At 38.3% G+C, this 23,796-nt stretch overlaps 3 protein-coding genes across 11 annotated transcripts; 1 reads left to right on the top strand and 2 right to left on the bottom strand.

Annotated features, from left to right (window-relative positions):
* The first annotated feature begins 382 nt into the window (after positions 1-382).
* LOC109007010 (MLO-like protein 4) lies at positions 383-14,654 on the top strand. Of its 9 annotated transcripts, none has more exons than XM_018986480.2 (18): positions 383-454; positions 771-907; positions 999-1,061; positions 1,164-1,244; positions 2,553-2,610; positions 2,821-3,038; positions 3,115-3,231; positions 3,933-3,993; positions 5,134-5,225; positions 5,580-5,654; positions 5,911-5,996; positions 6,119-6,168; positions 6,253-6,293; positions 6,389-6,559; positions 6,656-6,691; positions 7,393-7,460; positions 7,790-7,850; positions 14,125-14,654. In XM_018986480.2, exons 6-18 carry the CDS (start codon positions 2,826-2,828, stop codon positions 14,560-14,562), a joined length of 1,509 nt encoding a protein of 502 aa, XP_018842025.2. In that variant the 5' UTR covers positions 383-454; positions 771-907; positions 999-1,061; positions 1,164-1,244; positions 2,553-2,610; positions 2,821-2,825; the 3' UTR covers positions 14,563-14,654. The 9 variants fall into 9 exon arrangements, with proteins under 9 accessions (XP_018842025.2, XP_018842026.2, XP_035540551.1 ...); XM_018986481.2 differs by having other exon boundaries at positions 404-454; positions 764-907; XM_018986479.2 differs by lacking the exon at positions 383-454 and having other exon boundaries at positions 546-907.
* Positions 14,655-15,256: 602 nt separating this feature from the next.
* On the bottom strand, positions 15,257-15,835 carry LOC109007011 (ferredoxin-A-like). Its single transcript, XM_018986486.2, has one exon. The coding sequence runs from the start codon at positions 15,776-15,778 to the stop codon at positions 15,341-15,343; it is 438 nt and encodes a 145-aa protein (XP_018842031.1). The 5' UTR covers positions 15,779-15,835; the 3' UTR covers positions 15,257-15,340.
* A 465-nt stretch (positions 15,836-16,300) lies between these two features.
* LOC109007009 (transmembrane 9 superfamily member 1-like) lies at positions 16,301-23,559 on the bottom strand. Its single transcript, XM_018986477.2, has 12 exons — positions 23,369-23,559; positions 21,692-21,884; positions 21,456-21,560; positions 20,736-20,753; positions 20,556-20,653; positions 20,133-20,285; positions 19,822-19,956; positions 19,392-19,558; positions 19,040-19,134; positions 18,534-18,907; positions 17,456-17,729; positions 16,301-16,844 (listed from the first exon to the last, which is right to left on the bottom strand). The coding sequence occupies exons 1-12, from the start codon at positions 23,456-23,458 to the stop codon at positions 16,777-16,779; spliced, it is 1,770 nt and encodes a 589-aa protein (XP_018842022.2). The 5' UTR covers positions 23,459-23,559; the 3' UTR covers positions 16,301-16,776.
* Positions 23,560-23,796: the final 237 nt, after the last annotated feature.

Genomic DNA, 23,796 nt, shown 5'->3' with positions numbered 1-23,796 from the left:
TTTTTTAAAATATTTAAAAGTGTTAAAAAATCTATGTAAAAAATAACTTAAAAGTATTTTTTAAATGATGCTCTAGCATTGTCAATTTTCTTAACGTAAAATAAAATAAAATAAAAAATCCATACAAAATTTGGGTGAGTATTTTCGGTGGAACGAAGATGCCAACGGCTTGTCAGAATAGTAGCCCCATTTTAAACTTTTGTTGTTAGATATTTGTGTAAGTTCCCACACTTTTTTTAGCAAATAATAAAATTTATTATTAAAAAATTAAATTTTTTATATAAATTATTTTTTTTTTTTTTTTCAAAAGAAATGTACAGTACCTAATTCTATAATTGTACAAGTATTACTCTTTAAAAAATATTATTCATTGATCACTAATCTCCAATCATGGTGCTGTTGATGGTACATTCGCGGAAGAACCACGGCGACTGGAGTGCCGTGGACGCCTGAAGTAAGATTAAACAATATTATTTGATGTAGCTAGAACAATAATTGCATATTTTTCGACATGAGATTGAGAAGATTCCAGGTCGATAAAGTAGGAATTGAGCCAAGTTACTTCCAACTGTTAAGATGCTTTTATTAATTACTTCTGTGAACAGTGTTTAATAGGCTTTAGCAAGGCCATTGCCATTGTCCATATGTTTCGGTTTCGATCGCTCCGAGCAAGAATAGCAAGGCCATTGCCATTGTCCTTATGTTTCGGTTTCGACTCTTTAATTTTGTCCAAACTTTAAAAATCTAACAATCATCCTGGTAGTGCACAGATCGATGTTGCTGATTTCGCTTCTAAAAGTTTACACTGCCAAGCTGCACCTTGCTCCATCTCGTAATACTGCCATGATAGATAGATATGTTGAACAAAGCATTTAAAAAGACTTGTTTTTGCAGATACTCAACTCAGGTTGTTTTTTATAATATGCTCCTCTGTTCGTGTTAATGGGACAATAACCGAATATTCAGATGCTGATGTATTCTTGAATTTACATTTGTAGATTAACACCAATGAATGCAGGGAAAGTGGCTGTAAACTTCGATTCTTTTAAGGTCGGACCTTGGTAAGTAATATCGTTGTCAGCATCTTCTTCATCTTTTTCCCCCCCTTTGAAAGGGCACGGGTTGCATTTCAGAAGCCTTAAGCTACTCGTTATAATATGCAGATACCTGCTAAATGTAAAGACACCTGGAACTGGAAGAGCTCGTGGTGGGTTGGGAATTACATAATCGGATGAAGAATTGAGGTAAGCTAGTGGTTCATATAATTAAGTATGTATTTATTTAATTTTATCAGATAATAGAGAGTAAAGAGAAAGACGTAAGGATTGGCAGATTTCGATGGCATCTTCTATTGGGTGAGTCCGCTCTTCATCTCATATCTATGAAAAACGTAATTACTTCGGCAGGAAAAAATATTCTACGTCTTAAAAGACGACCGTCAGGTCTTCAAATTTTCACAAAAAAAGAACAAAAAAGAAAAAGAAAGAGTTTTGAGAGAGAGATGCCGCTCCATGTGGGTTGGTTGATTTGATTTGGAGAGATGGAGCGGCAATTTCAATGCAATGTAAGGTGGGTTTGTGTTGAAAACTTGAAAACCACAAGGAAATAACAATAAACTATAAATGAGCACATGTTGAAGGCTGACTATAATCATTAATCCGACCACGAGAGGATGCATGCACACCTGCACCAAATAAAAAAACTGCACAAAAAAGTGTCAAATATTCACACTTCCCCATCTCCTGGATCTTCACTTTTCTTCATGGGAGTTGGGTCTCCTTTTTGCCCAACCGGTTCTTTTTTTTCCGGAAAAGACCACTGTTTTCCCGAGAAAGTGTTGAAGAGTTCCACTTAATTGGGAGTTTACGGGCTGTTGTCGTTAATGTGAGAAATGGAGGACGCGATAAAAGAAGGAAGGTCTCTATCGGAGACTCCAACATATTTGGTTGCTTCAGTGGTTACAGTCATGGTCTTTGTATGCTTTCTAGTGGAGAGGTCAATCTACAGACTTGGAAAGGTAAGCAGGAAAGAGGTTCTTAATAATCCTGTCCGGTATTTCAGAAAAGGTGGGAGAAAGGGAGAGAATTTATAAAATGTGGGAAGATGAAAGGAAGATTGTGTTGTAAAATTAAGTTTTTTCCTTTGTTTTTTTTAAAGAAGACATTGGACCTGCATGACTATTTAGCTTGAGTTTAGTGCTTAAGGGTACGGGGAGCAGCAATCTTGTAATAATGCTCTACGTGGTTGCTAAGGAAATGTGAGAAAATGATAAATGGCTCGGGTACTAAAGGAATCACCTTTCTTGGTTTTTGAGAGAAAAATTAGGAGAGTAAAATTTTTATAGTGATAATCTGTTAAGCCGCTGAGACGACGTGGGAGAAAAGAAATAAAGCCTACTGTTGAACTTTTCCGGTTATTTTGGATATGAAATGCTTATCTAGTTGAGCTAATAAAATTTAGGAGATTAAATTGGTTAAAATGAAAACGACCAAGAGAAATAATCTTTCTTCAATTTGAGGAAGAGATCTCAGTCTCATGTTTGTTGGGCACAGTGGTTGAAGAGGACTAGGAGGAAGGCTCTTTTTGCTTCTTTGGAGAAGATTAAGGAAGGTGATTAATTTATTGATGCCAGCTCTCACTTTTGTTAATTGTTGTGACATATATCTGATATGGATTCTTGGTTTCAAGCTTTGATTTTTTTTTTTTTTTTGCTGATTATCTTTGATGTAGTCATGTGAGTGAGAGTTGAGACACAATGAAAGCATTATTTATGTGGGGTTTTGACTTTAATTCTTGTTGTCATTTTTTCCTTCTTGCTAGAGCTGATGCTGCTTGGGCTTATATCTTTGCTGTTGGCACAAAGTGCAAGATGGATCTCTGAGATTTGTGTAAATTCATCTCTTTTCAGCAGTAGGTTCTATCTTTGTTCGGAGAAAGATTATGGAATTGAAGAGAACACTATGCTTGAAAGTTCTCTCTCTTCTACCAATGCCACTTATATACCATCGAGAGGTCTTTTATCCCATCAATGTGTTGAGGTAGACATGATCAATATTTGAAAATTTAAGGATTTTATGGATGATTGACCTCACCAATGCTAGTGGTTGATTGCAGGGCCATGAACCATTCGTTTCATATGAGGGTCTTGAGCAGCTTCACCGCTTCTTGTTTGTTCTTGGGATCACTCATGTTCTCTATAGTTTTCTAGCAGTTGGTCTGGCTATGAGCAAGGTGCAGTCTCTTGTCCCTGATCCCAAGAGCAGGTTCACATTTGTAGCCTCATGTGAGCGATTGTCATCTTTGCTCCTTTGAGGGGGTGTTCAGATATTGCTTGAAAACAAGCCAACACGTTTTGTCTTTCTATACCATGAAGGAATGAATGCATTTCTATATGTTTGAAGGAATGAATGCATCCTTTGAAATCGAGACATTTAAAACTTAAAAAGATGAAGCCATTCACATTTGGAGCTTATGTATGGTTTTTTCTCCTTTGAGGGATTGCTCGGGATATTGTCTGAAAGGGTTCGATCTTTGTAGTTTTTCTATAATATTTGAGTGCATGGATCCCATCTCTGAAATAGAGCCTTTTAAAATCATCAAATATGAGTTTGTTTGATGATTATGAATAGTATAAGACTGGATCATTACCAAAATGACATGAAAGCGAAAGCCAACTTTTTTTTGGAAACATGATATATTTCAATTAGTGTCACCAGATAGACTCCTTTGCTCTCGTGAATTTTGATTCCAACCAGTACGGGTTTGCCACAGATCTTTTTCTACCTTTTTGTATATCTTTAGGTCCATGCTTCCCATTATACAGATTCGGATACCTCTTAGAATACAGTAATATAAGGTATATTTATGTAAAGTTTCTTTAGCCCTAAATTATTTCAGAGGTTTATCTGTCTCCAAATTGCTTGTCTTTGTAGATCTACAGTTGGAGAAAGTGGGAAACCCAGGCTACATTAGTGGCTGAAGGGAACTTTCAAGGTACACAGCCTAATTAGAGATTGGAATTATTAGTTGACTCGAGGCTTTGTTCTACACTTAAGTTAGTAACATACTGAATTTTTTTACCATCATATTTCTTGGTATGCCTGTTTACTAATGGAAAGTTCTGAGATATTTACCTGACCTAAGAGCCCAGACCTGCCATCCCATCTTGCCTGCTTGTCCAAAGTTCACTTAGTTAAATTAATTTTCCACTTGAGCCAAGCAAACTTGTACTTTTGTTATTTTCAAGCAATATCTTAGGGTTGTCAATTCTGGCATACATAAAAAAAGGTAAAAATAAAAATCATGGCATACATATAGTGTCTCTAACATGGTAACCGCAGAAAATATGACCATGGAGAAATAAATATTGTGTTTGGCATGAATGCGTGTTAGACGTGAAGAAAAACTAAAATATGATGTTCCTTGTTTATTGTACTGAGTTAAAACTTTAATCACATATTTCATCAGATTTGAGAAAAATGAAATTGGAGAAATTCTACCAAGTGAGAAGGCTGTTGAAAATTCCTTAGCAAAGCATGAAAACAAAATAAGAATACCAGTCAGCCAAACAGCTTTGAAGTATCAGATATCAATTGCATGTAACTTGATACAAGGAATCTGAATTAATACAAGTAAAATGAAGTACGTATAAAAAAAGGTGTAAACCAATTTTTTTTTTTTGTCTCAGTGATCACACTTAGATACAGTAGGCCATAAATGCAAAAACATTGAATAGATTTTTTAGTTAAGGTTGTGGTGATGCTTTCTTGCTCAATGCACATAAAGGTTAGGTGTCTAAGATACATCCGGGCTAAGGTAGTTTGTGTACCCTTAGGAATTGCTGCTTATCATTCAGATCATGTTACCTAGCAGCGAGATTAGTAACCTTCAGAAGCTTCCTCTGCCCCTTCAGGTGAGACTTCATTCATGTGCTAAGGACACTCAGTGGGTGTTACTAACCTGTTGTATATTATTGCTTCTTTTCAATCTGTAGGTCATTCTGGTTTAATTTCTTGCTTTACCTTACCAAAATAAATCAAGATGCATGCGTGCATTTTCACTCTGATCCATAGTTATCTTTCCATATCCCTTTCCTAAACAATATTAGCTCTTTGATCTTGATTCTATCTGTAGCAAAGAAAAACAAAGTGATGAGGAGACAGTCCACCTTTGTTTTCCATCACACATCTCATCCTTGGAGCAGGAGTCGGTTTCTCATTTGGATGGTAATTTTCATCCTTGAAATAAATATGAAAGCTTAGAATTAAATCTGATGTACTTCCTTTCCTTTTGACCTTATCTGTAATTGTGCTTCCCTTCTTGTTTGAACTTGTTTAGGTAAAAGAGCTTAAATTATTTTTTTCCAAAAACTAAAATGGAATATAAGGACGTTTAATAATATTTTGTAAGTAGACCCAGTATGCCTTGAAATTCTATAAATGCATCTCCATTCATTAAGTTTTTCTGATTTTAAATCATCACAATCATCAATGACAATGAGTTTGGTATGCTCTTATAAATTAGTACACCGTACCAACCTAGTGTTTATATTTCTAATGATTTTCATTCCCATGATGCAGCTCTGCTTTCTATGGCAATTTAGGAGTTCTATACGAAAATCAGATTACTTGGCGCTGCGTTTGGGTTTTGTTCTTGTGCGTATTTAACTTTTATTGATACCTTTGGTTTATGTTGTGCTTTGCTATATGGTTCTTTCCATAGCCAATAAATATATTTCCATGATCATTTTAATAAGACAGTATACTTTGCTTTTGTCATATATTGTGTAATGAGAACTGTAACATCATTGCATTATAATATTTTCTCCTCATCATGGAGTCATTTATGCTCTAGGTTAAACATCATATTTTATTTGTACTGAGTTTAGCCCTATTGTTCTTTGCTATTCAGAAGCACAAATTGCCACTTTCTTATAATTTCCATAAATATATGGTTCGGAGCATGGAGGATGAATTTAACGGCATTCTAGGGATTAGGTATGCACTTTCCTGAATTAGACCATTACTTTTACATGCAACTCTCGAATGGACCTCCTCCCAAGTCCAAAAAAGGGATCTTGATGGCTCAGTTGGAACTGAGATACCATTTAACTTTGCAGCTGGCCGCTTTGGGGGTATGCCATAGTGTGCATCTTCATAAATATTCACGGTAAACTGTCCTATCTTCCAAACACAAATGCAGAGAACCTTGATTTTTTGCTCATTAAACGGCTAAGTCATTTAATTGCTGCAGGTCTGAACATATATTTCTGGCTTTCTTTCATCCCTGCCATTGTAAGTATACTGGCACCCGACATGTCTTTATATGGAACTCTATATTCATCTAAATTAATAGTTTCCCTGTTCAATTGTTTCACGTTTTGAAAAAGCTTGTCATGCTGGTTGGAACAAAACTCCAACATGTTGTCTCCTCTTTAGCACTTGAAATTGGGGAACAAACAGGTCCATCTGTTGCTGGTCAAGTAAAGCCACGTGATGATCTATTTTGGTTTGGGAAACCGGATATATTATTACGATTGATACAATTCATCATATTTCAGGTGGTGACATGTGATTCATATTTATGTCTCATTTACGATTTGGATTGTATTCTCTTCATCTGACTCAAATCCTCATTGGCTTTCATGTGCATGCAGAATGCCTTTGAAATGGCAACATTTATCTGGTCCTTGGTAAGAACATGTCCTCTTTCTCTGTCTCTCTCTCTTCTCCCTTTGTGCATTTAATGGCAACATTTCAGTTGCTAGTATTACATTTTGGGGGGGAAAAGGTACATAGATTTTATAGGGGAAAAACTACTTAACTCCTTTCTTTTCTTTTTACAAATTTGTATGAGAATCTTTCATGCAGTAAATGTCATTATCACAATGGTGCACCACTATGGGTAAAATGTTGTGGCCTATCAACGTTGATGGGGATAATGCACCATCATGGTTATCCCATATATCTATATGTCTGTGCATGTGCACTTGATCGCGTGCATTTGTGAGCATCTCAAGTTCTTAAAAAGTATTAACCAGTAAATCTAAGGATCAAAATAAGAAGATAAGGAGATAGCATTGAGAGTCATCATTATCCAGTTACTAAAGAACTTACGAATGAAACAGACATTATATATATATATATATATATATATTCAGAACTGCATGTCATGACTGACTTAAATCCACAGGATGTACGTTCATGAAACTACCACATATTCAGAAAAAATACTTTGTAGTTCTATCTAAACTTCAAAAAACTTAAATAAACATGTATTTTCCTTATTAACTTCCATAATGGTTATGTGGCATTAGATATTATCTTAATATGTTGTTTTCAAACTTAGAAAATGCAGTTACAATGGTTATTTGTTGATTTTTTGTTTGTTTAGTGGGGATTCAAGGAGAGGTCATGCTTCATGAAAAACCATTGGATGATAGTCATTCGGTTGGCTTCTGGGTATGTTTCTTACTTATTATGCGGTTCTGTTGCAAATGTGTTAACTTACAGTCATGCCACTGCTTTTGGTAGGGCTCATATGAATGCAGTATATAGCCAGGACTCTCAATACGAAAGACACCTCTGTGTGTTTGTGTGTGTGTGTGTTGCCAGGTTCATGGACTTGGATGCAATTTTGAAGTTAATTTTGAAGTTTTGGGGAATAAAAAAAATGAATGATGAATGGCTGGTGTTATAACTCAAATTATTTTATTTATTTATTTGGTGATCATTATGAGTCCGCTTGGTGGTCATATGCATCTTACAGTTTTCCATTTTGGTAACTGCAGTATTCTTGTCCAGTTCTGGTGTAGCTACGGCACGGTACCACTTAACATAATTGTTACCCAGGTTTGTTTATACTTTTCAAATGATACAGTTTTAATTCTCTAGGATGCCAGCATCATTTACATACACTAATATCTACACGTTGCTTTACTTTGAATTGGTAGTTTAGACAAATAGCATATGCTGCATATATTAAATAACCACATATCTTATCCACTGCAGTTTTGAGAAGAAAATTCTTCTTCTTAGAAGCATGAGTGGATTGAATTTGGATAAATCTATATTTTCTCAAACTGAAGAACTTGTTGACTATTATGAGTCCCCATCCTTTTCTTCCTCTCCTTCTCACAGCATTTTTCACAAGGATATTGAAATCCTTATACTTACACAAGTCATTGTAATAGACACAATAAGTTTAAAATTTACTTTTTCAACCTCACATGTCAATAGTGTGGAGACTATATATATATATATATATATATATATATATATATATATATATATTATATAGGTAAACAAATTTTATTAATCAATGAATAGGCATAGCCAAGTACATTATAAAGGTATGCCCTAACTATGTAGGTGCAATAGAGACAAAAAAGCATGTAGATCGGGCCAAAGTCAACAACAATGTCCCAAGTACATAGAGTTCTAATAAATAAAGCTTTTAGTTCCTCCATCGATCTCTCATTGTCTTTGAACGTACGATCATTGCAGTCTTGCCACAAACACCACATGATGCATATAGGGACCATCTTCCACACATCTTTAATCTGTTGAATGCCTCTTAAATTTGTCCAGCTGGCCAAAACTGCCACCACTGTCTCAGGCATAACCCAAGCCAAGTCTAGTCTACTGAACACCTCATTCCATAACACTCTAGTTGTCTCGCATTGTAGTAGGGGATGGTCCACAGACTCACTCCTGTTCCTACACATGCAACACCAATCTGCGATGATCACCCTGCATTTCCTCAAATTTTCGGTTGTGAGGATCTTACCCAAGGAAGCTGTCCACACGAAGAATGCTGCTTTGGGAGGCGCCCTATGTCTCCAAAGCCTTCTCCATGGAAACTGAATATTCGGCTCTTGTGTGAGAGACTTATAGAAAGAGCAAACTGAGAATGAACCTTTACCTGCGGGTGTCCACCACAACATATCTTCTTGTTGGTTGCTTGGTTTTATGGAGTATAAAAGGCTGAAAAAATCTTCAAAACTGCTCATTTCCCAATCTTGTGCCGCCCGACTAAAATTGATATTCCACTGGATTTGTTCCCCCGATATCACTATAACTTCAGCCACCGAAACATCTTTGGCACTTGCAACCCAGAAAAGTGAAGGAAATAAATCCTTTAAAGCACTATTACCACACCAAATATCACTCTAGAATTTAATCCTGGAACCCTCACCCAAAAGAAATCTTGTATGTCGAGCAAAGACTCCCTATCCTCTTCTTATGTGTTTCCACAACCCCACTTCATAAACCCATCTCACTTCTTTAGAACACCAGCCTCCCCATAAGCCTCCGTATTTGCTCTCAATCACCAACTTCCATAGGGCTTCTTATTCCTTATTGTATCTCTACAGCCTTTTTCCAAGTAACTCTCGATTAAAAATTCTTATATTTCTAATGTCCAAACCACCATTGGAGATAGCTCAACTGGTCCGGCCTTGGGTTTGCTCCCCAATGGTCACTAGTTCAAGTCCCCTTAGGGCCACTGGAGGTTTACTTGGTCGTTAACTTCAAGGCCCCATGGGATTAGTCGAGGTGCGCGCAAGTGGGCCCAGACATTCACGGTTATCAAAAAAAGATAGGGCAATATACCTTCTCCCAATTGACTAGGTGGAAATTGAACTCCTCACCCACTCCACTCCAATCCACTCCACAAGAAATCATGTTGAAGTTTCTCAATTCGGAATGCCACACTTGCTGGGATAGGGAATAGAGACAAAAGGTAAGTTGGTAAATTAGATAATGTACTATTGATCAAGGTAATCCTCTCACCTTTCGACAGGTACATTCTCTTCCATCCTACCAGTCTCCGCTCTACTTTCTCAATCACTGTGTCCCACAATGAAGTCACTCTCAAGACAGCCCCCAACGGGAGTTCAAGGTAAGCCATAGGAAGAGAGGCAATATTACACCCCATAGTGCTAGCCAGTCGTCTTATAAGATGAACACCTCCAATTGGCACCATCTCTGATTTATCAAAATTCACTTTCAACCCAGACTCTACTTCAAAACAAAGGAGAAGGGTCTTCAATGCTCGAACCTGGTTATGATCTGCCTCATAAAAAATAAGCGTCATCTGCAAATAACAAATGAGAAATATTAATAGTTCCTCTATCCGAGATTCCAATCGAGAAGCCAGCCACGAAACCATCATTAACCAATGCCAAGGTCATTCTACTCAGCGTCTCCATCACAATAACAAAAAGTAGTGGAGACAAAGGATCTCCTTGTCTTAAACCTCGTGTGCTATTGAAAAGACCAACTAGGCTTCCATTTTTCATAACTAAGAGTTTCATCGTTGATATGCACCAGCAGATCCATGACCGCCACTTCTCCCTAAAATCACACCTCCCAAGAAGGTAAAGAAGAAAATCTCAGTTAACGTGATCGTACGCCTTCTCCATGTCTAGCTTGCAAATAATCCCTGCAGTACCAACTTTCAGTCTACTGTCAAGACATTCATTGGCGATAAGAACTGCGTCTAAAATTTGTCTACCATTTACAAAAACATTTTGGGGTTTTGTAATTATCTTCCCCAATACCTCACTTAGACAATTCACAAGCACCTTGGAAATTATCTTGTATACCCTATTTACTAAGCTAATGGGCTGAAACTCCCTAATCTTCGTTGCCCCAACCTTCTTTGGTAACAATGCAAGAAAAGTGGCGTTCAGGTTTTTCTCAAATTTTTCAGTCGAGAAAAGCTCCCGAAACACCCTCATAAGATCATCCTTTAACACGTCCCAACATGTTTGAAAGAAGCCTATAGAAAAACTGCCAGGACTAGGTACCTTGTCTTTAACTATTCTCCTCACCACTTCGTGAACCTCCGTCTCCTCAAAATGCCTCTCTAACCAACAAACATCATGTGGCCCAATGGAGTCAAAACCAAGCCCATCAAGCGTAGGCCACCATCCCATCATGTGGCTAATTCTTCCTGAGTGAGAGTCTAATCCTCTTGTATCCTCTCTAACTCCTGGATCTCCAACACCTTGTTTTTCTTGCATTCCCCTATATCACCAAAAGACTACATATTTTGAAACTTTAAATCTTTTTTTAAAACTTTCAGTTTACCCGCAAATATGAAGCTAGGGGTACCCTGTTTCTGATAAGAGGACCACCATTGTCTAACCCTGTCCACAAAGCCTTCAGATTTCAGCCACATATTCTCAAATTTAAACTACTGACGCCTTCTTTGGAGACCACCACAATCCAACATGATAGGCCAATGATCTAAACAAAGACGAGGCATTCTCTTTTGCGATACCTCCAGAAAATTACTTTCTCATTTTGGTGATATTAAGAATCTATCCAGTCGAGACCACGTATGATTATTAGACCATGTGAAAGAACCCCCTCGCTAATGGCAGATCCACCAAGTTCAAATCAAAGATGCACTCTGAGAATTCTAACATAGCTGGCCACACTCTTCTATTTCCAGAACATTCGCTTGGAAATGTTATGACATTAAAATCTCCACCAATGCACCATGGAAGGTCCCGCCAGCTATGTACGCCAGCTACTTCTTCCCACAATAGTCTTATGTTGTTGTCTAAGTTTGGTCCATATACACTTACAAAAGCTCACAAAAATTTATCTGTCACACTCTTAAAGAGCATGCCGTTGTGAACACCCCTATGAATTCTTCCATTTTCTCCACCATCCGTCTATCCCACATTACCAAAACACCTCCCGACGCCCCATTAGATGCCAAAAACACCCAATCCATGTGTACACAACTTCATAAACTTCGCACAATTCTTCTAGTAATTATTTTCATCTTTGTCTCCTGTAAACATATAATGTCCACCTTGCACTCACGAAACAAGTTTCTTATTTAGAGACGCTTATTGGCCTCGTTGAGCCCGTGGACATTCTACGACATAATTTTGGGTTTCATTGGGGGGAGGTCAGCCCCTTCCCTTTTGACCTGTCCCTTCTGGAACTACTCTCATAATTCATCGACCATGTTAACCTCTTAAGCTCTTTCTGTTTTGTTTTTAGCTAGCTTTCATGTGGTTTTGGTGCCCCACTTCAATGGCAATAAGCAGAGCCATAAACTGTTCCTCAAAGCCTTCACACTCCATCCCCACACATTGTTGTATTTCTTTCACCTTGTGAAATACCCAGTCTGAAACATTAGATTGAACTAGTAACATATAATTCAGAGGGATAGGCTCACCCACTCTGAATTCCATTGGCAAACCTTGTGTCTCTTCCTCAAAAAAATTTTCACCCTCCCAATAGGCCCATTGAGCACCTGGACGAGTCTCTTTGAATTCTCTTCTTCAGAAAAAGACAGTTCTTCACTGCCGATTGGGAAAGGTCATCTGAACAAGCCTCCAAATTTTCCTCTGAGTGTTCGTCCATCTCAGAATCATTGAGGGTCCATGTTTGGCGGTTCGCCAGAGTATACCCTTCTCCCCCACACCCCATTGGCACTTTCTGGCCACTGCCCAATGGTGAAACGACACACGAAGGTGTAGGAATGCCCATCAGATGCTCCACCGCCGTTTCTGGACACACGACGTGTACTGACAACCTACTGTATGTTCCACCACCATCGCCGGCGTCTTTTGTGTCCCCGTCGATGGATCATCCACCGTCTGCTTGCTTCGCATCAAGTTTTTTGGTGGAAGAGTATGACTTCCGCCATTGGATGGAGCCCCTTTGCGTTCTTTCCACACGGGTTGGGTTCTTCCGTCATACTGTCCCATGGGCTGTGGCCAAACCCGTAGGGCTGAATCTCGTTATTTCTCCACACTGGCCTAGCCCTTCGAGCCTCACCCCCTTACTTGGTCTAGCAAAATTCGAGCCCACCCCCCATATTCTGATGTTTATTTGTGACCTTATTGGGCCTCCGATCACCTAAGCCCACCCTAGTCCCTTTACTTTCCTTGTCCTTGTCACTTTCCTTATTACCCTCAACACATATCAACATTTTTCCCACCTCATCTTGCAACTTCTACAATTGTGCCTGCATCTCCACCAACGTGCTACGTATGTTAGTCTCCTCTAGGCCGACACCTTCCCTACCAACGCCCCCCTTCCGAAGAGCAAAACGAGGGGCTTGATGCATATTTCTAGTAGTGTACCCATTTTCAGACCTACCACTGCCATCCCCTACTTGCAGTTCACGGTGAAACACCGCCAGCATGAGCACCTCCTTATAGGACCATGTATTTGGATGAAGCTTTTCCACCATTGGCCTCAATTGTGCTCCTCCGCAAGACTCATCCATGTTTATCCCTTCCTGTAAACACTCCCGCAATGCCTCCCTGAATCTCCTCCATCCCCTCCCCCTCCTCTTCAGGTATAAATATAAAGCTTCGCCTTCCTCCCTCACTATATTATACTACTGCCATATATCGACCACGGCTATTCAAGCACCGTTGTGCTATAAAACTACGATATCCCTCCCTAATCGTCTCGTAAAACTCCTTTTTATCTCCTTTCAGACAGTCCTCCAATGCTCTCCCTAGCCATTGCACTGTGGAAAATCCCAGCAGTAACTCATGCTCAATCTTCCAACCTCTCTCTATGATACATAGCAAACAGTCTTCCTTCACAAGCGAAAATAACTTTGATTCAATCACAAGCTCTCTTGTAAACCCCATCGGGCCATCTGGATACCATTGTTGTGCTACTACGATCGTTAATATAGCAACATCGTCGACGGAACGGAGAAAAAAAAAACTAATTTTCACAAGTGTACGGAGAGAAAGTGTCCCGCTTTCTATACTGGAGGATGTGATGTGGAGAGTATATACTCTACCAACTTGCCAATATAATTTTTCCCTAACCACCCCACACAAAAAAAGAATTCATGTGCATAGCCGCCCACCAAAAAAAAACATATATATATATATATATATAGAGAGAGAGAGAGAGAGAGCTAATTGTCATTCATAGGAGTTGGCAGAAACCAATTAAACGTGAGGATCAACTTGACCCAACCCAAAATTATAAACAAGGCCAAGTTCAAACCGAGTTAAAAAAATATGTTTGCAACGTGGGCTCAGGTTATCGTAGAAACCTTGATAGTCATTGATATTTTTGTACCATATCATATATATAATGCTATGAGCCTTAAATGACTTTTCAGATGGGATCGCGGTATAAGAAAGCGTTGGTTGCGGAGAGCGTGAGAGAGTCACTCCATAGTTGGTGTAAGAGAGTGAAGGAGAAGTCTAAACAACGTGATTCTTTGCATTCACACACCACAAGATCTGTCTGTTCGCTTGAATCAACCATTGATGAGAGGGATGAGATAACAGTTGCATCCGCTACTACTTTATCCCGTAGCTCTTCCTTGGGCTCCCTGAATCAGGTAATTGTGGCTTCAAATGAACTAGCCAAGACTGTGCTTGAGACTTGCGACACACCTGCCGGAGAATACTCGTTTCGAGTGGCTGAGTATTTATCTGACTCTGCAAGGGTAAGTGCATCAGTACTCCCTCCCACCTATGATGAAGAAGAAAATGCAGGCTGTATGGATGAAGGAAAAGTTGAGACTCTCTTCGACTTGTTTCAGAAGACTTGAAGATACTTGTACGTATATCCAGTTAAGTTTTAATTACTCTTTGACGGCCTTGTAATTCAAGCTTCTGAGAAAAAGATTTTTTTTTTTTTTTTTTTTTAAAAAAAAAAAGCTTATTCTTCAAGCTCTCATTGTTGGCAAGATCGGGAAGTTATTCTGATTAGCCTTAGTTAAACACACTCAAAGGCCCTACTGAACCAAATTTTGGTACACGTATTGAGAAACCAGAGCATAACTTTGCTTCTGCAGCTTCCAAGATGAATATATAATTATATATAATTAAGGGAGAAGTGAAAAAAATAATACATTTTTTTCTTTCTCCTGTCTAGTTTGATTCATTCCCCCCACCGGCTGACAGATCTCTGGTTGCTTTAGCTGAAATATGAGTGATCTTTCCCTCCCCTTGTTTTCATTTTAAATTCCTCTTTCTATAGATTCATGGCTTAATTTGTAGGTGTGGTATATTGGTTCAAACAAACTGCAATTCCCCACTGAACCATTATGAAAAATCTAAGTCCACCTATTTTCCCTTTTTATTGCATATAAATGGAATTCTGAAATGTATCCATTGCCTGGATTTATGACATCTAGTAATTGTGCGCGCGCGCAAAACCCATGGAAGATTATTCAACTGCAACAGTCCATTTGCGACTACAGATGGGGTCACTCATTCAAAGCATATATACGACCATGTCCACGGAACACGCTAAAATCGAACCAACAAAAACGTTGGGAAGTGAGAGAGCAACCAAAGTGAAGATGGACTAAATAATCAAATTTTCTAAGCAGTGAGCTCCTCCTCCTTGTGGGTCTCAATGACAACGTTTGACTGTGGATAAGCAACACAAGTTAGAACCCAACCACCGTCGACCTGGTCATCATCGAGGAAGCTACCATCAGATTGATCCACAGACCCTTCCACAACTTTCCCTGCACATGAAGAGCAAGAACCAGCTCTGCATGAGTATGGCAGCTCTATTCCATCCTCCTCGGCCTGGTCTAGGATGTAAACATCATCCGGGCAATCAAACTCCAGTGGCCCCTCAGGTGTAATGAGCTTAACTTTATGAACAATAGCTGTTATACGCCCTCCGCGCACCCCCTTTACCCCAAAAAGAGCCTGCCCTACACCGGGAAATGACCGTAGGCTTGTCACTGGCTGTCTGCGAAGGAAGGAGGTGCTAACCATGGTGCCGGAGAGAGCAGCTGTGGTTGCCATTTTTTGTGGTTGGTTGGTAAGGGTGAAGAAGAGAGTTGGGGAGATTATGAGAGGCAACCGGTGTTTATAACGGGGAGAGCCAGGGCCTGTGGAAATAGTGTGGCCTAGAATGAGCAGACAGTTGCATCACAGCAAACCCAAACCCCCCCCCTATCTGCCGCGTGGGCAACCTTTGGAGGCTCGCTTTATCCTGTTTATTATCACCTCAGAATTATAAATGGTGACCGCGGTTGACACGATCCTCCTCATACGTTTTATGTTGTTGGCATCTATTTCATGGAAGTCTGAACTTTGAAAGGCTTTTCTTTTTTCCTGACTGTAAATTTCTTAATAACGGGTCGATTTCTTTCCTTAGTATAATTTATGGATCGATCTGGATAGTTTTCACCACCACACAATTGCAGCCAAGTGTTTAAATAAACCGAATCCACACGTTCAGATGAAAAAGACAAAAGGAAACCATATAAAGAAATTAACGTTGGGCACACATACAACCCAACCATCTATCCACAGACACAGGTATAAACAGATCAAGAGACAAAATCTTATAAATCCTCACATATTCAGAGGCACAAAAATTCATTGCTTAAGTCCTCCCTCCCCTTCACAAGTTCCTTTGTCCCAGAGTGTGTCAAGTAGCAGAACAAAATAAAAAAGAAAGAAACGGGGAAATTAGGCATCGATCCTTACACAGGCACTATTTGTAATGGGGCAGAAGAAAATAGCTAAAATTGACAAGCGAGTCCCATATTTGCTATAACCTACTAGACTGTAAAAACCAACTTTTACATCCTAAATTAAGGCTTTCACTTACAGCCGGGGAAAACACGAAAAATCTTGGGGGCATCATCCCCAGTCTAGAGAAAGAAGAATGCATCCCCATCGCTAAACCATGTGATTTTAATCTATAGACAATGCGGAGGCCCTTGTAGACAACAGCAAGCTTTCCCTCAAAATAAGTTCTCAGGGGAAGTGTACGTATCTTTCCTCTTCGAGTCCTAGTCACACTTGATGTTTCTGTAGATCCTCCTTACAAATAAATTCGAGCCCAGGTACCCAACAGCCCCTAAACATTTTAAATGACAAATTCAATGTTCACGGAATAATAAAAAAAGATAATGACCCTTCGTAATTTATTTGGCCAAAAGTAGGAGTATCCTATCAAACTGGCGTTCATGGCTTTAATATTAGCAGTAAAATCCACAAGCATGAATGCAAAAGACAAATCAAGCTCAGAAGTCAAGCATGGAAAATTCAATGTGAATATGGACAGAGACTGAGGCCTTCTCAGAACCACAGGCTCATAAAATTTGTGAAGATCCTACAGAAAATTTCATTTCCACGTTAGCTCAAAATTCAAACCAAGTCTGTTCAGTTCCTCTACAATTTAAGCTTAGATGAAGACACCAATAGAAATCACGATTTTCATACAATTTTAAGCACATGAGGATTCAGTGACAAAATAAATTATAAGAAGTTGGATCCTCAAAAGAGCACAAGCATTCCAAGATTTTTTTTTTTATAGGTAAAAGGCAAAGAGACAAGCATTCCATGAAAAATAGATAACGTCCAAGGAGGAAGGTTTTTTCACATTATGAAATCCTAAAAGGTTCTCAAAGAAGCAGCAAAGAAAGATGCATATTAATCTAAAAATTCCATTAAGCCGAGGAAACTCACCACATAGGATTCCTAATCCGAGGCAAAACATCAAAGTGTATCCAAAATAGAAGCTGGTCTGAAAGAAGCCTGACATCTTGGTCTTTACATAATAGTAGTATATTGAGTACAGATATACGTACACAGCTGTCGAGGCAGCAGAGAAGAAAGAAGTCCACTGCCAATTATAGTTTTCAGCATTTAGCAAAAAGTATGTCCCCACAATGGTCACGCAAACTGTGACAATAATGAGAATCAAGAAAACCAGCAGCATAAATCCGTATACATAGTACACCTGTTGCACACAGAGCAAAGAGTTGTTTATCATTTATTGAACTTGTAACTTGTCAAAAAAATCATTTATTGAACTTGTATTGTGTACACCCCACTCATTATTATTTTCAGCAAAAAAATTTAACATCCATCTGTCTGAAAAACTGACAAAGTGTCCTTGGGCACAGACATGTATGTCGTAGTTAATTGAGGCAAATTGGTTCCAGGAAAACCTGTATCCATACTTGTTAAAAAGCATTTTACAATAGCACAAAATGACATTTTTCTTCTTAGGGAATGCTTGGGGAATGAGATGAGATGAGAAATTTGTGAATAGTAGTAAAATGGTTTGAGTTAAGATGTTTTATGGGGTTTTGAAAAATGAGGAAAAAAGTTGAATAAAAATATTATAAAATTAAAATATGTTAGAATATAATTTTTTTAATATTATTTTTGTTTTGAGATTTGAAAAAGTTGAATTATTTTTTGTATTTTGTTTGGAAATTTGAGAAAATTGTAATGATTAGATGAAAAAATTGAAGATTTGAAATTGAAAAATATTGGTGTTTGAGTGATGTTTGGGAAGGAGATGAGATGAGATGAGATGAGATGATCTCTATTCCCAAACAACCCCTTAATCTTCACCAACTAAGTATGGTAGTGATTCCACCATCTTTTGTAACACCAAAATAAAGTACAGATTCATGCCTTCAAATGCCACCCAGAATAATCACATACAACAAATGATTCCCAAATCTTTCTTATCAACCAAATAACCCTTACAAAAATAAATAAATAAAATAACCCATAGAATTGTACAACTCACCTTGTAATTCCAGAAGGACGTGAAGACAAAATACATCTCAATGAATATGCTGCCAAAGGGTAGCAACCCACCCATAATTGAGACTACAGATGGTGTAAGATACCATTTCTTCTCGGGGATTGGACGAGGAATTGTCTTCACACGACAAGGATTGTTTGGAGCACCACTCCAGTTTCTTCCAACAACAGTACCAAGAAGTGCCAAAGGGAAAGAGATGAAAGCCCATATGACAAAGACAACTACAATTGTGCCAAAGGGAATAGCTGCTAGAGACCCGTAGAAGATAGCAATCATGTTCAAGATGAACCCAATACCAAAGCACATAAACGGAAATAGAGATGCTGTGAGGATCATGGACTTTATCCAACTTTTACCTGGCAAAATGAGTGGCGTCATGATAAAATGTGCTAATGCACAAAATTCACCCATGAAAAGCATTACAAAGCTAAACCAAAATCCTAATATATGAAGTAACAGAATCAATATTTGTTGGTACAAATGCTTACCCCCATTGCGTGAGTACATCCCACCGCTCACATAACCAGAAATGAATGATGTAAGAGCATAACATACAATGAATGTAGTGACAATCGCTCCTCTCCTGAGCAACATAAATAACGATTGAAGAACATTACGACAGCAATTAGAAACTGAAAGGAAAACATGTGCAGTAATTTTTTTTTTGATAAGTTGAAAACATGTGCAGTAATTGATAGTTGATAGTGGGAACTGTAAAGATTGAGCTACCACAAAATGTATGTATGTAGATTTACACACCAAAAAAATTATAAGGTAACATGATGAAGCAAATGATACGAAATAATGTCCCAATTAGACATGAGTCACTTCTCAACATACCCGACATACAACATTCCAACAATTGCCAATAAGATGACAAGGAGAACGAGCAATGCTAGCTGGGCACCTGTCCCGACAACAGCCGAAAGAAGAACTAAATTGCGAGGAAGCCGAAAAACATCCCCATGCACAAGTTTCCAACCAGACTCTTCACTAACATCTCTTTCCTTAGAAATAAGCGCCAAAATAACAACCAAAAACTTCTGTTAGTAACAGTGACAGTTTCTTCAATTCCAAAAAGATAAATTAAATATAAATGTATTCCACACACACATACACATAGACATATATATAGATATATATATATATATAGAGAGAGAGAGAGAGAGAGAGAGATCAATAAACCATTAACAAAAGGAAAAAATGTCAACAGAATTTTTTGCTAAGTACCAAAAAAAGAAGTCATAATTACAAGTGAATAGAGCATTACCAGAGTCTCCAGGTCATCATCTTCCCGAGCATATTTTGCATAGTCATTCCTGAGAGTCCGCATTAATATCATTGACACCAAACCAGTGAGGAAGATAACCATCATGAAAGAATTAAAAATAGAGAACCAATGGATCTGCACATTAACAATGCACACACCATCACAATAACAGAAACAAGTATCAGTGGATAATCAAGCAGCCAATGAAAACACCATAAAAACATCTGAAATGCTTTAGTCAGAAACGTGAGATTTGTAGCTCATGATATTGGAATAAGTGATGCACAATTAGAAAAGAAGCAACACATTACCTGGTGCTCAAAAAAAGGGTAATCCAAATAAACATCAAAGCGACGTGCAAAAGTCACATTAGTTGGACTCCATTTGACAGAATATGTCATGTCTAATGCTTTTCCAACTGGCAAGGGCTTTGGGATCTCTTGAGTGAGATTCACATGAATAATCTACAAGAATAGAAGCTAAATTATGATCCCAGGATGAATCCTAAATCCCGTCATAGAGTTCATATGCAATTTTTTTGATAAGTAATAATTTTATTCAAAGAAATAGGCATAAGCCCAAGTACACAGGACGTATACAAAAGAAACACCTATAACTTCCAAAAACGAAAAGAAACTAAGTACAAGGCTACTACAAACCTTGTAGTAGCCTTGTACAAGGAAACACAGGACGTATATGAAAAGAACTCATATGCATTTTGAAAAACCACAAACCTGATCTTTGTTGTACTGGATGACAATATTCTTATGAGTGAAAAGGACATGCTTGCCATTATCACCGTTCTTATCAGAACGCAAATCACCAACATAACCTGAAATATTGGAAACAAATCATGAGATATTGAATTCTATCAAGACACAAATACAGCAGACAAAAGTGAGTCAAATGCATACCCCATAAAGGCAGATCATCTGTACTTGTATTTGGCGTGCCAAGACCAGCATTAGAAAAAGAGGCAAGATATCAACAGTAAGTGCTCCAATAAAATAAACAATAAAGAAAAAGAAAGGCCAAAAGCAAGCCAAATGAATGCATAAGACATATATACTGCCCACAGATGCATTTTCTGATATTTCTATAGTACAAGGCTACTACAAGGCAATACTGCCATTAGATTAATATACCTACACTCGCAACGAACATGTGTAAATTGTGCATTCAAAAATACTAAAAAAAAAAATTCTTTGGGGTGGGGGGGAATAACAGTGCCTCTGGCAAAGTATATTGTCTCCCTCTCTCTTTTTTTTTTAAGAATTTTTTTCCTAAGTAATGCAATTTTATTAAAAGCATAGAGGGGTGCAACCCTAGTACAAACTCTATTCACTACAAGAGTCAAAATCAAGTGTCAAAGCTTCAATGCTGAAGATTGCTGGAATGTTGATGATGACTACATGCATGCTCCCAAAAATTGGACTTTCTAAAGCATTCCCATATGCAACAGCTTATGAAGAATCAAAACCAAAACAATCTTCACATTCTGTTAGGAGAATATTTTTTTTTTATCAGTAAAGAAAGAGCCTAATATGAGAAAGACTGGCGTCGCCCGGGTTGTTAGGAGAATATCAAACAGACTTATCAAAAATATATATAGACAGGCACAGTGAAGAACATACCCATGAATAATTCTAACCAGTAATTATTCTCAATTGCCTCCTTGAACTGTTTAACGTTTGCTTCATCAAGATCCAAATGGCAAATGACAGCCTTGTCCACATTTTCTGTGCAGGAGAAACAGTCAATATATAGAGCTAAATTCAGCTCAACTAAGCCTTAATCCCAACTATGCTAGGCTCAATCAAATGACCCACTTCAACATCAAAATAAAGGGATAAGATAGAATTTTACATACTTTCAAACTTTATTTGAATCTGGCTATCGATCAGTTCATTTCCACCAAGGACCTCACCGAGACCACCCCATTTGTGAGCAGCACTGCCCGGAGGACGGCAAAATGGAAGGCTGTAGTAATTGTATGTTTCTTGTGGGTTATTATAGGGACCAACTTTATTTACCCAAAGGGTAACTGGGTCATCTGGTTGATACTGCAGAACAAATGAAAGAGGTGAAAATGGTATCGATTAACTTCTGTAGCAGTTGCAGTTCAGATTAGAATGTACATACAACAAAAAATTAGAAAATCGTTGGTCTAGCTGAAGAAAAGGCTGCACTTCCGGCTAGTTTTTTTTAGGTAACAATGGCTGCCATTTCCAGCTAGTGTACACGTTATAAGTTCAGTTCATTCAACACATACTACGAAACGACAATGCATAGACAGAAGTTAATTGGAAAATATGAAAAGTCCAACCCATCTTAAGTTATAAGACTTCCTTCAAAAAAAATGTGTAGTGATAGTTAAAACTTAAACCAGAAGAACAGAAAATGGAAAGAAAGAAGGATAGGAAAAAAAATTAAAAAAAAATTCATGCACCCATATCAAACTTGTTACCTGCTGCCCCTCGTTTAAGAGAGGAGTAAATGCAACTTTTGACTTGAACACCATTCAAAATTAATGTGCTTCTCATGCGACAAGCAACCAAAGGAACAAAAAGGAGAAATGGCATATGATAACTACTAGTGTACGTGTCTTTTTTCTTGAATACACATCAAAAACATCTTCTCCTTGAATATAGATACTTCACAAGGAACCACGATAATGGCATCTCCCAAACCTTCGTGAATAACAATTGGAGGTGCATATTGGATAGCTCTGTCATTCATTTTTGTAACACTTGTGGGTGGCCCTGCTTTTGAATTGTAATTAGATCAAGTAAACTATACGGGAGTGATCCCCATCTATGAGTCAAAGTACTGATTATATTTTCAAAAACTGTGTAGGTTGAGTCTCTCGGTATAATTTTGCATAATCACGTACAGCATTATCCTTCCAAATGAAAAATGCCTCAAGGTACATCCAATCAGAACCAGATCCAACTTATAGAAGTGGGTCACGAGCAATCTCGTGTCGTGAAATCGTATTATGGTGGTCGAGATTCAAGGTACATAAAACTCATGAAAACATATCTTAACTCACAATCACGGGTGCATATATAACTACAGGAAATCAATATTACCACTTTCGCTATTAGAATCATCAGCACCACCACAATCCCATCATCCCCACAGCCAGTTTTGCCACACCCTCACTGGCAGGTCAACTATCCTGCAACCAATGTCTATTGCGAACCCAACTCAATCACATAGACAGAGATAACACTCGTAGAATGTTAAACCCCTCGAGATCTATATATGTATACGAAATGTATGCATTAGGTCCCAGCGCTTGAGGCATTATTGAGCAAGACTACTACTAAAACCTCCTAAATGAAATTCCAAATCTTGGGAGAAGAACCAATGGGAATGAAATCCAAGAGCTTAACGGTCGCGAAATTGGCCGATCTGAATCTCTTAACAGCAAAAAATAAGCATTTAAAAAGATCTACGAGTTGAATGGGCGAGTAACAACACGGAAACAAAGTCATTGCTAGGGTTTGGAGGAGAGCAAGATAAACAGAGAGAGCAGCTTTACCTTGTGATCCGACTCGGAGGCGAACACGGAAGATGTGATGAGGAGGAGCAGGAAGGGGAAGGGGACGAGAGATCGGACGGCGGATGACATGGAGATCGACGGTACCCAAGGTCGCTCTGAGACTTTCTTTGCTCCAATTCCTGAGCCCCCAGTAAGAGACTCGAGAAAGACACATAATCTTGTTTTTTTCCTTTTCTTTCTTTTTTTTTTTTTTGGTATTTATTTTTTTGGTTCAACATCTCAGGCCCGATTATACCCAACTTTTGGTTTATTCTTGGGCTGAGATCGACCAGACTTCGTTCCTCGCCCCGCTAGTTGGGCCTATCAACCCAATTTGTTCTTTTTCTTGCCCAATAACCCAACAAATTTCTCCTCCGGAATATGATCACAAGTCACGCGTGGATGGAAGGATTACACGTCCATCTGAT

This window comes from Juglans regia, chromosome 13 (genome assembly GCF_001411555.2).
Source record: "Juglans regia cultivar Chandler chromosome 13, Walnut 2.0, whole genome shotgun sequence".
In the NCBI taxonomy this organism is placed as follows: Eukaryota; Viridiplantae; Streptophyta; class Magnoliopsida; order Fagales; family Juglandaceae; genus Juglans; species Juglans regia.
Note: the sequence above shows the minus strand (reverse complement) of the source record. Positions and strands in the feature narration are given on the sequence as shown.

Coding starts and splice junctions, on each gene's coding strand:
- LOC109007010 (XM_018986478.2), top strand. CDS start 1,892: ATGGAGGACGCGATAAAAGAAGGAAGGTCTCTATCGGAGACTCCAACA. Junction 2,611..2,820: donor TTTGGAGAAGATTAAGGAAG/GTGATTAATTTA, acceptor CCTTCTTGCTAG/AGCTGATGCTGCTTGGGCTT. Junction 3,994..5,133: donor GGCTGAAGGGAACTTTCAAG/GTACACAGCCTA, acceptor TTCTATCTGTAG/CAAAGAAAAACAAAGTGATG.
- LOC109007011 (XM_018986486.2), bottom strand. CDS start 15,778: ATGGCAACCACAGCTGCTCTCTCCGGCACCATGGTTAGCACCTCCTTC.
- LOC109007009 (XM_018986477.2), bottom strand. CDS start 23,458: ATGTCATCCGCCGTCCGATCTCTCGTCCCCTTCCCCTTCCTGCTCCTC. Junction 21,885..23,368: donor CCTCCGAGTCGGATCACAAG/GTAAAGCTGCTC, acceptor TTTGTTCTGCAG/TATCAACCAGATGACCCAGT. Junction 16,845..17,455: donor CGGATTAGGAATCCTATGTG/GTGAGTTTCCTC, acceptor TAAAATGTTTAG/GGGCTGTTGGGTACCTGGGC.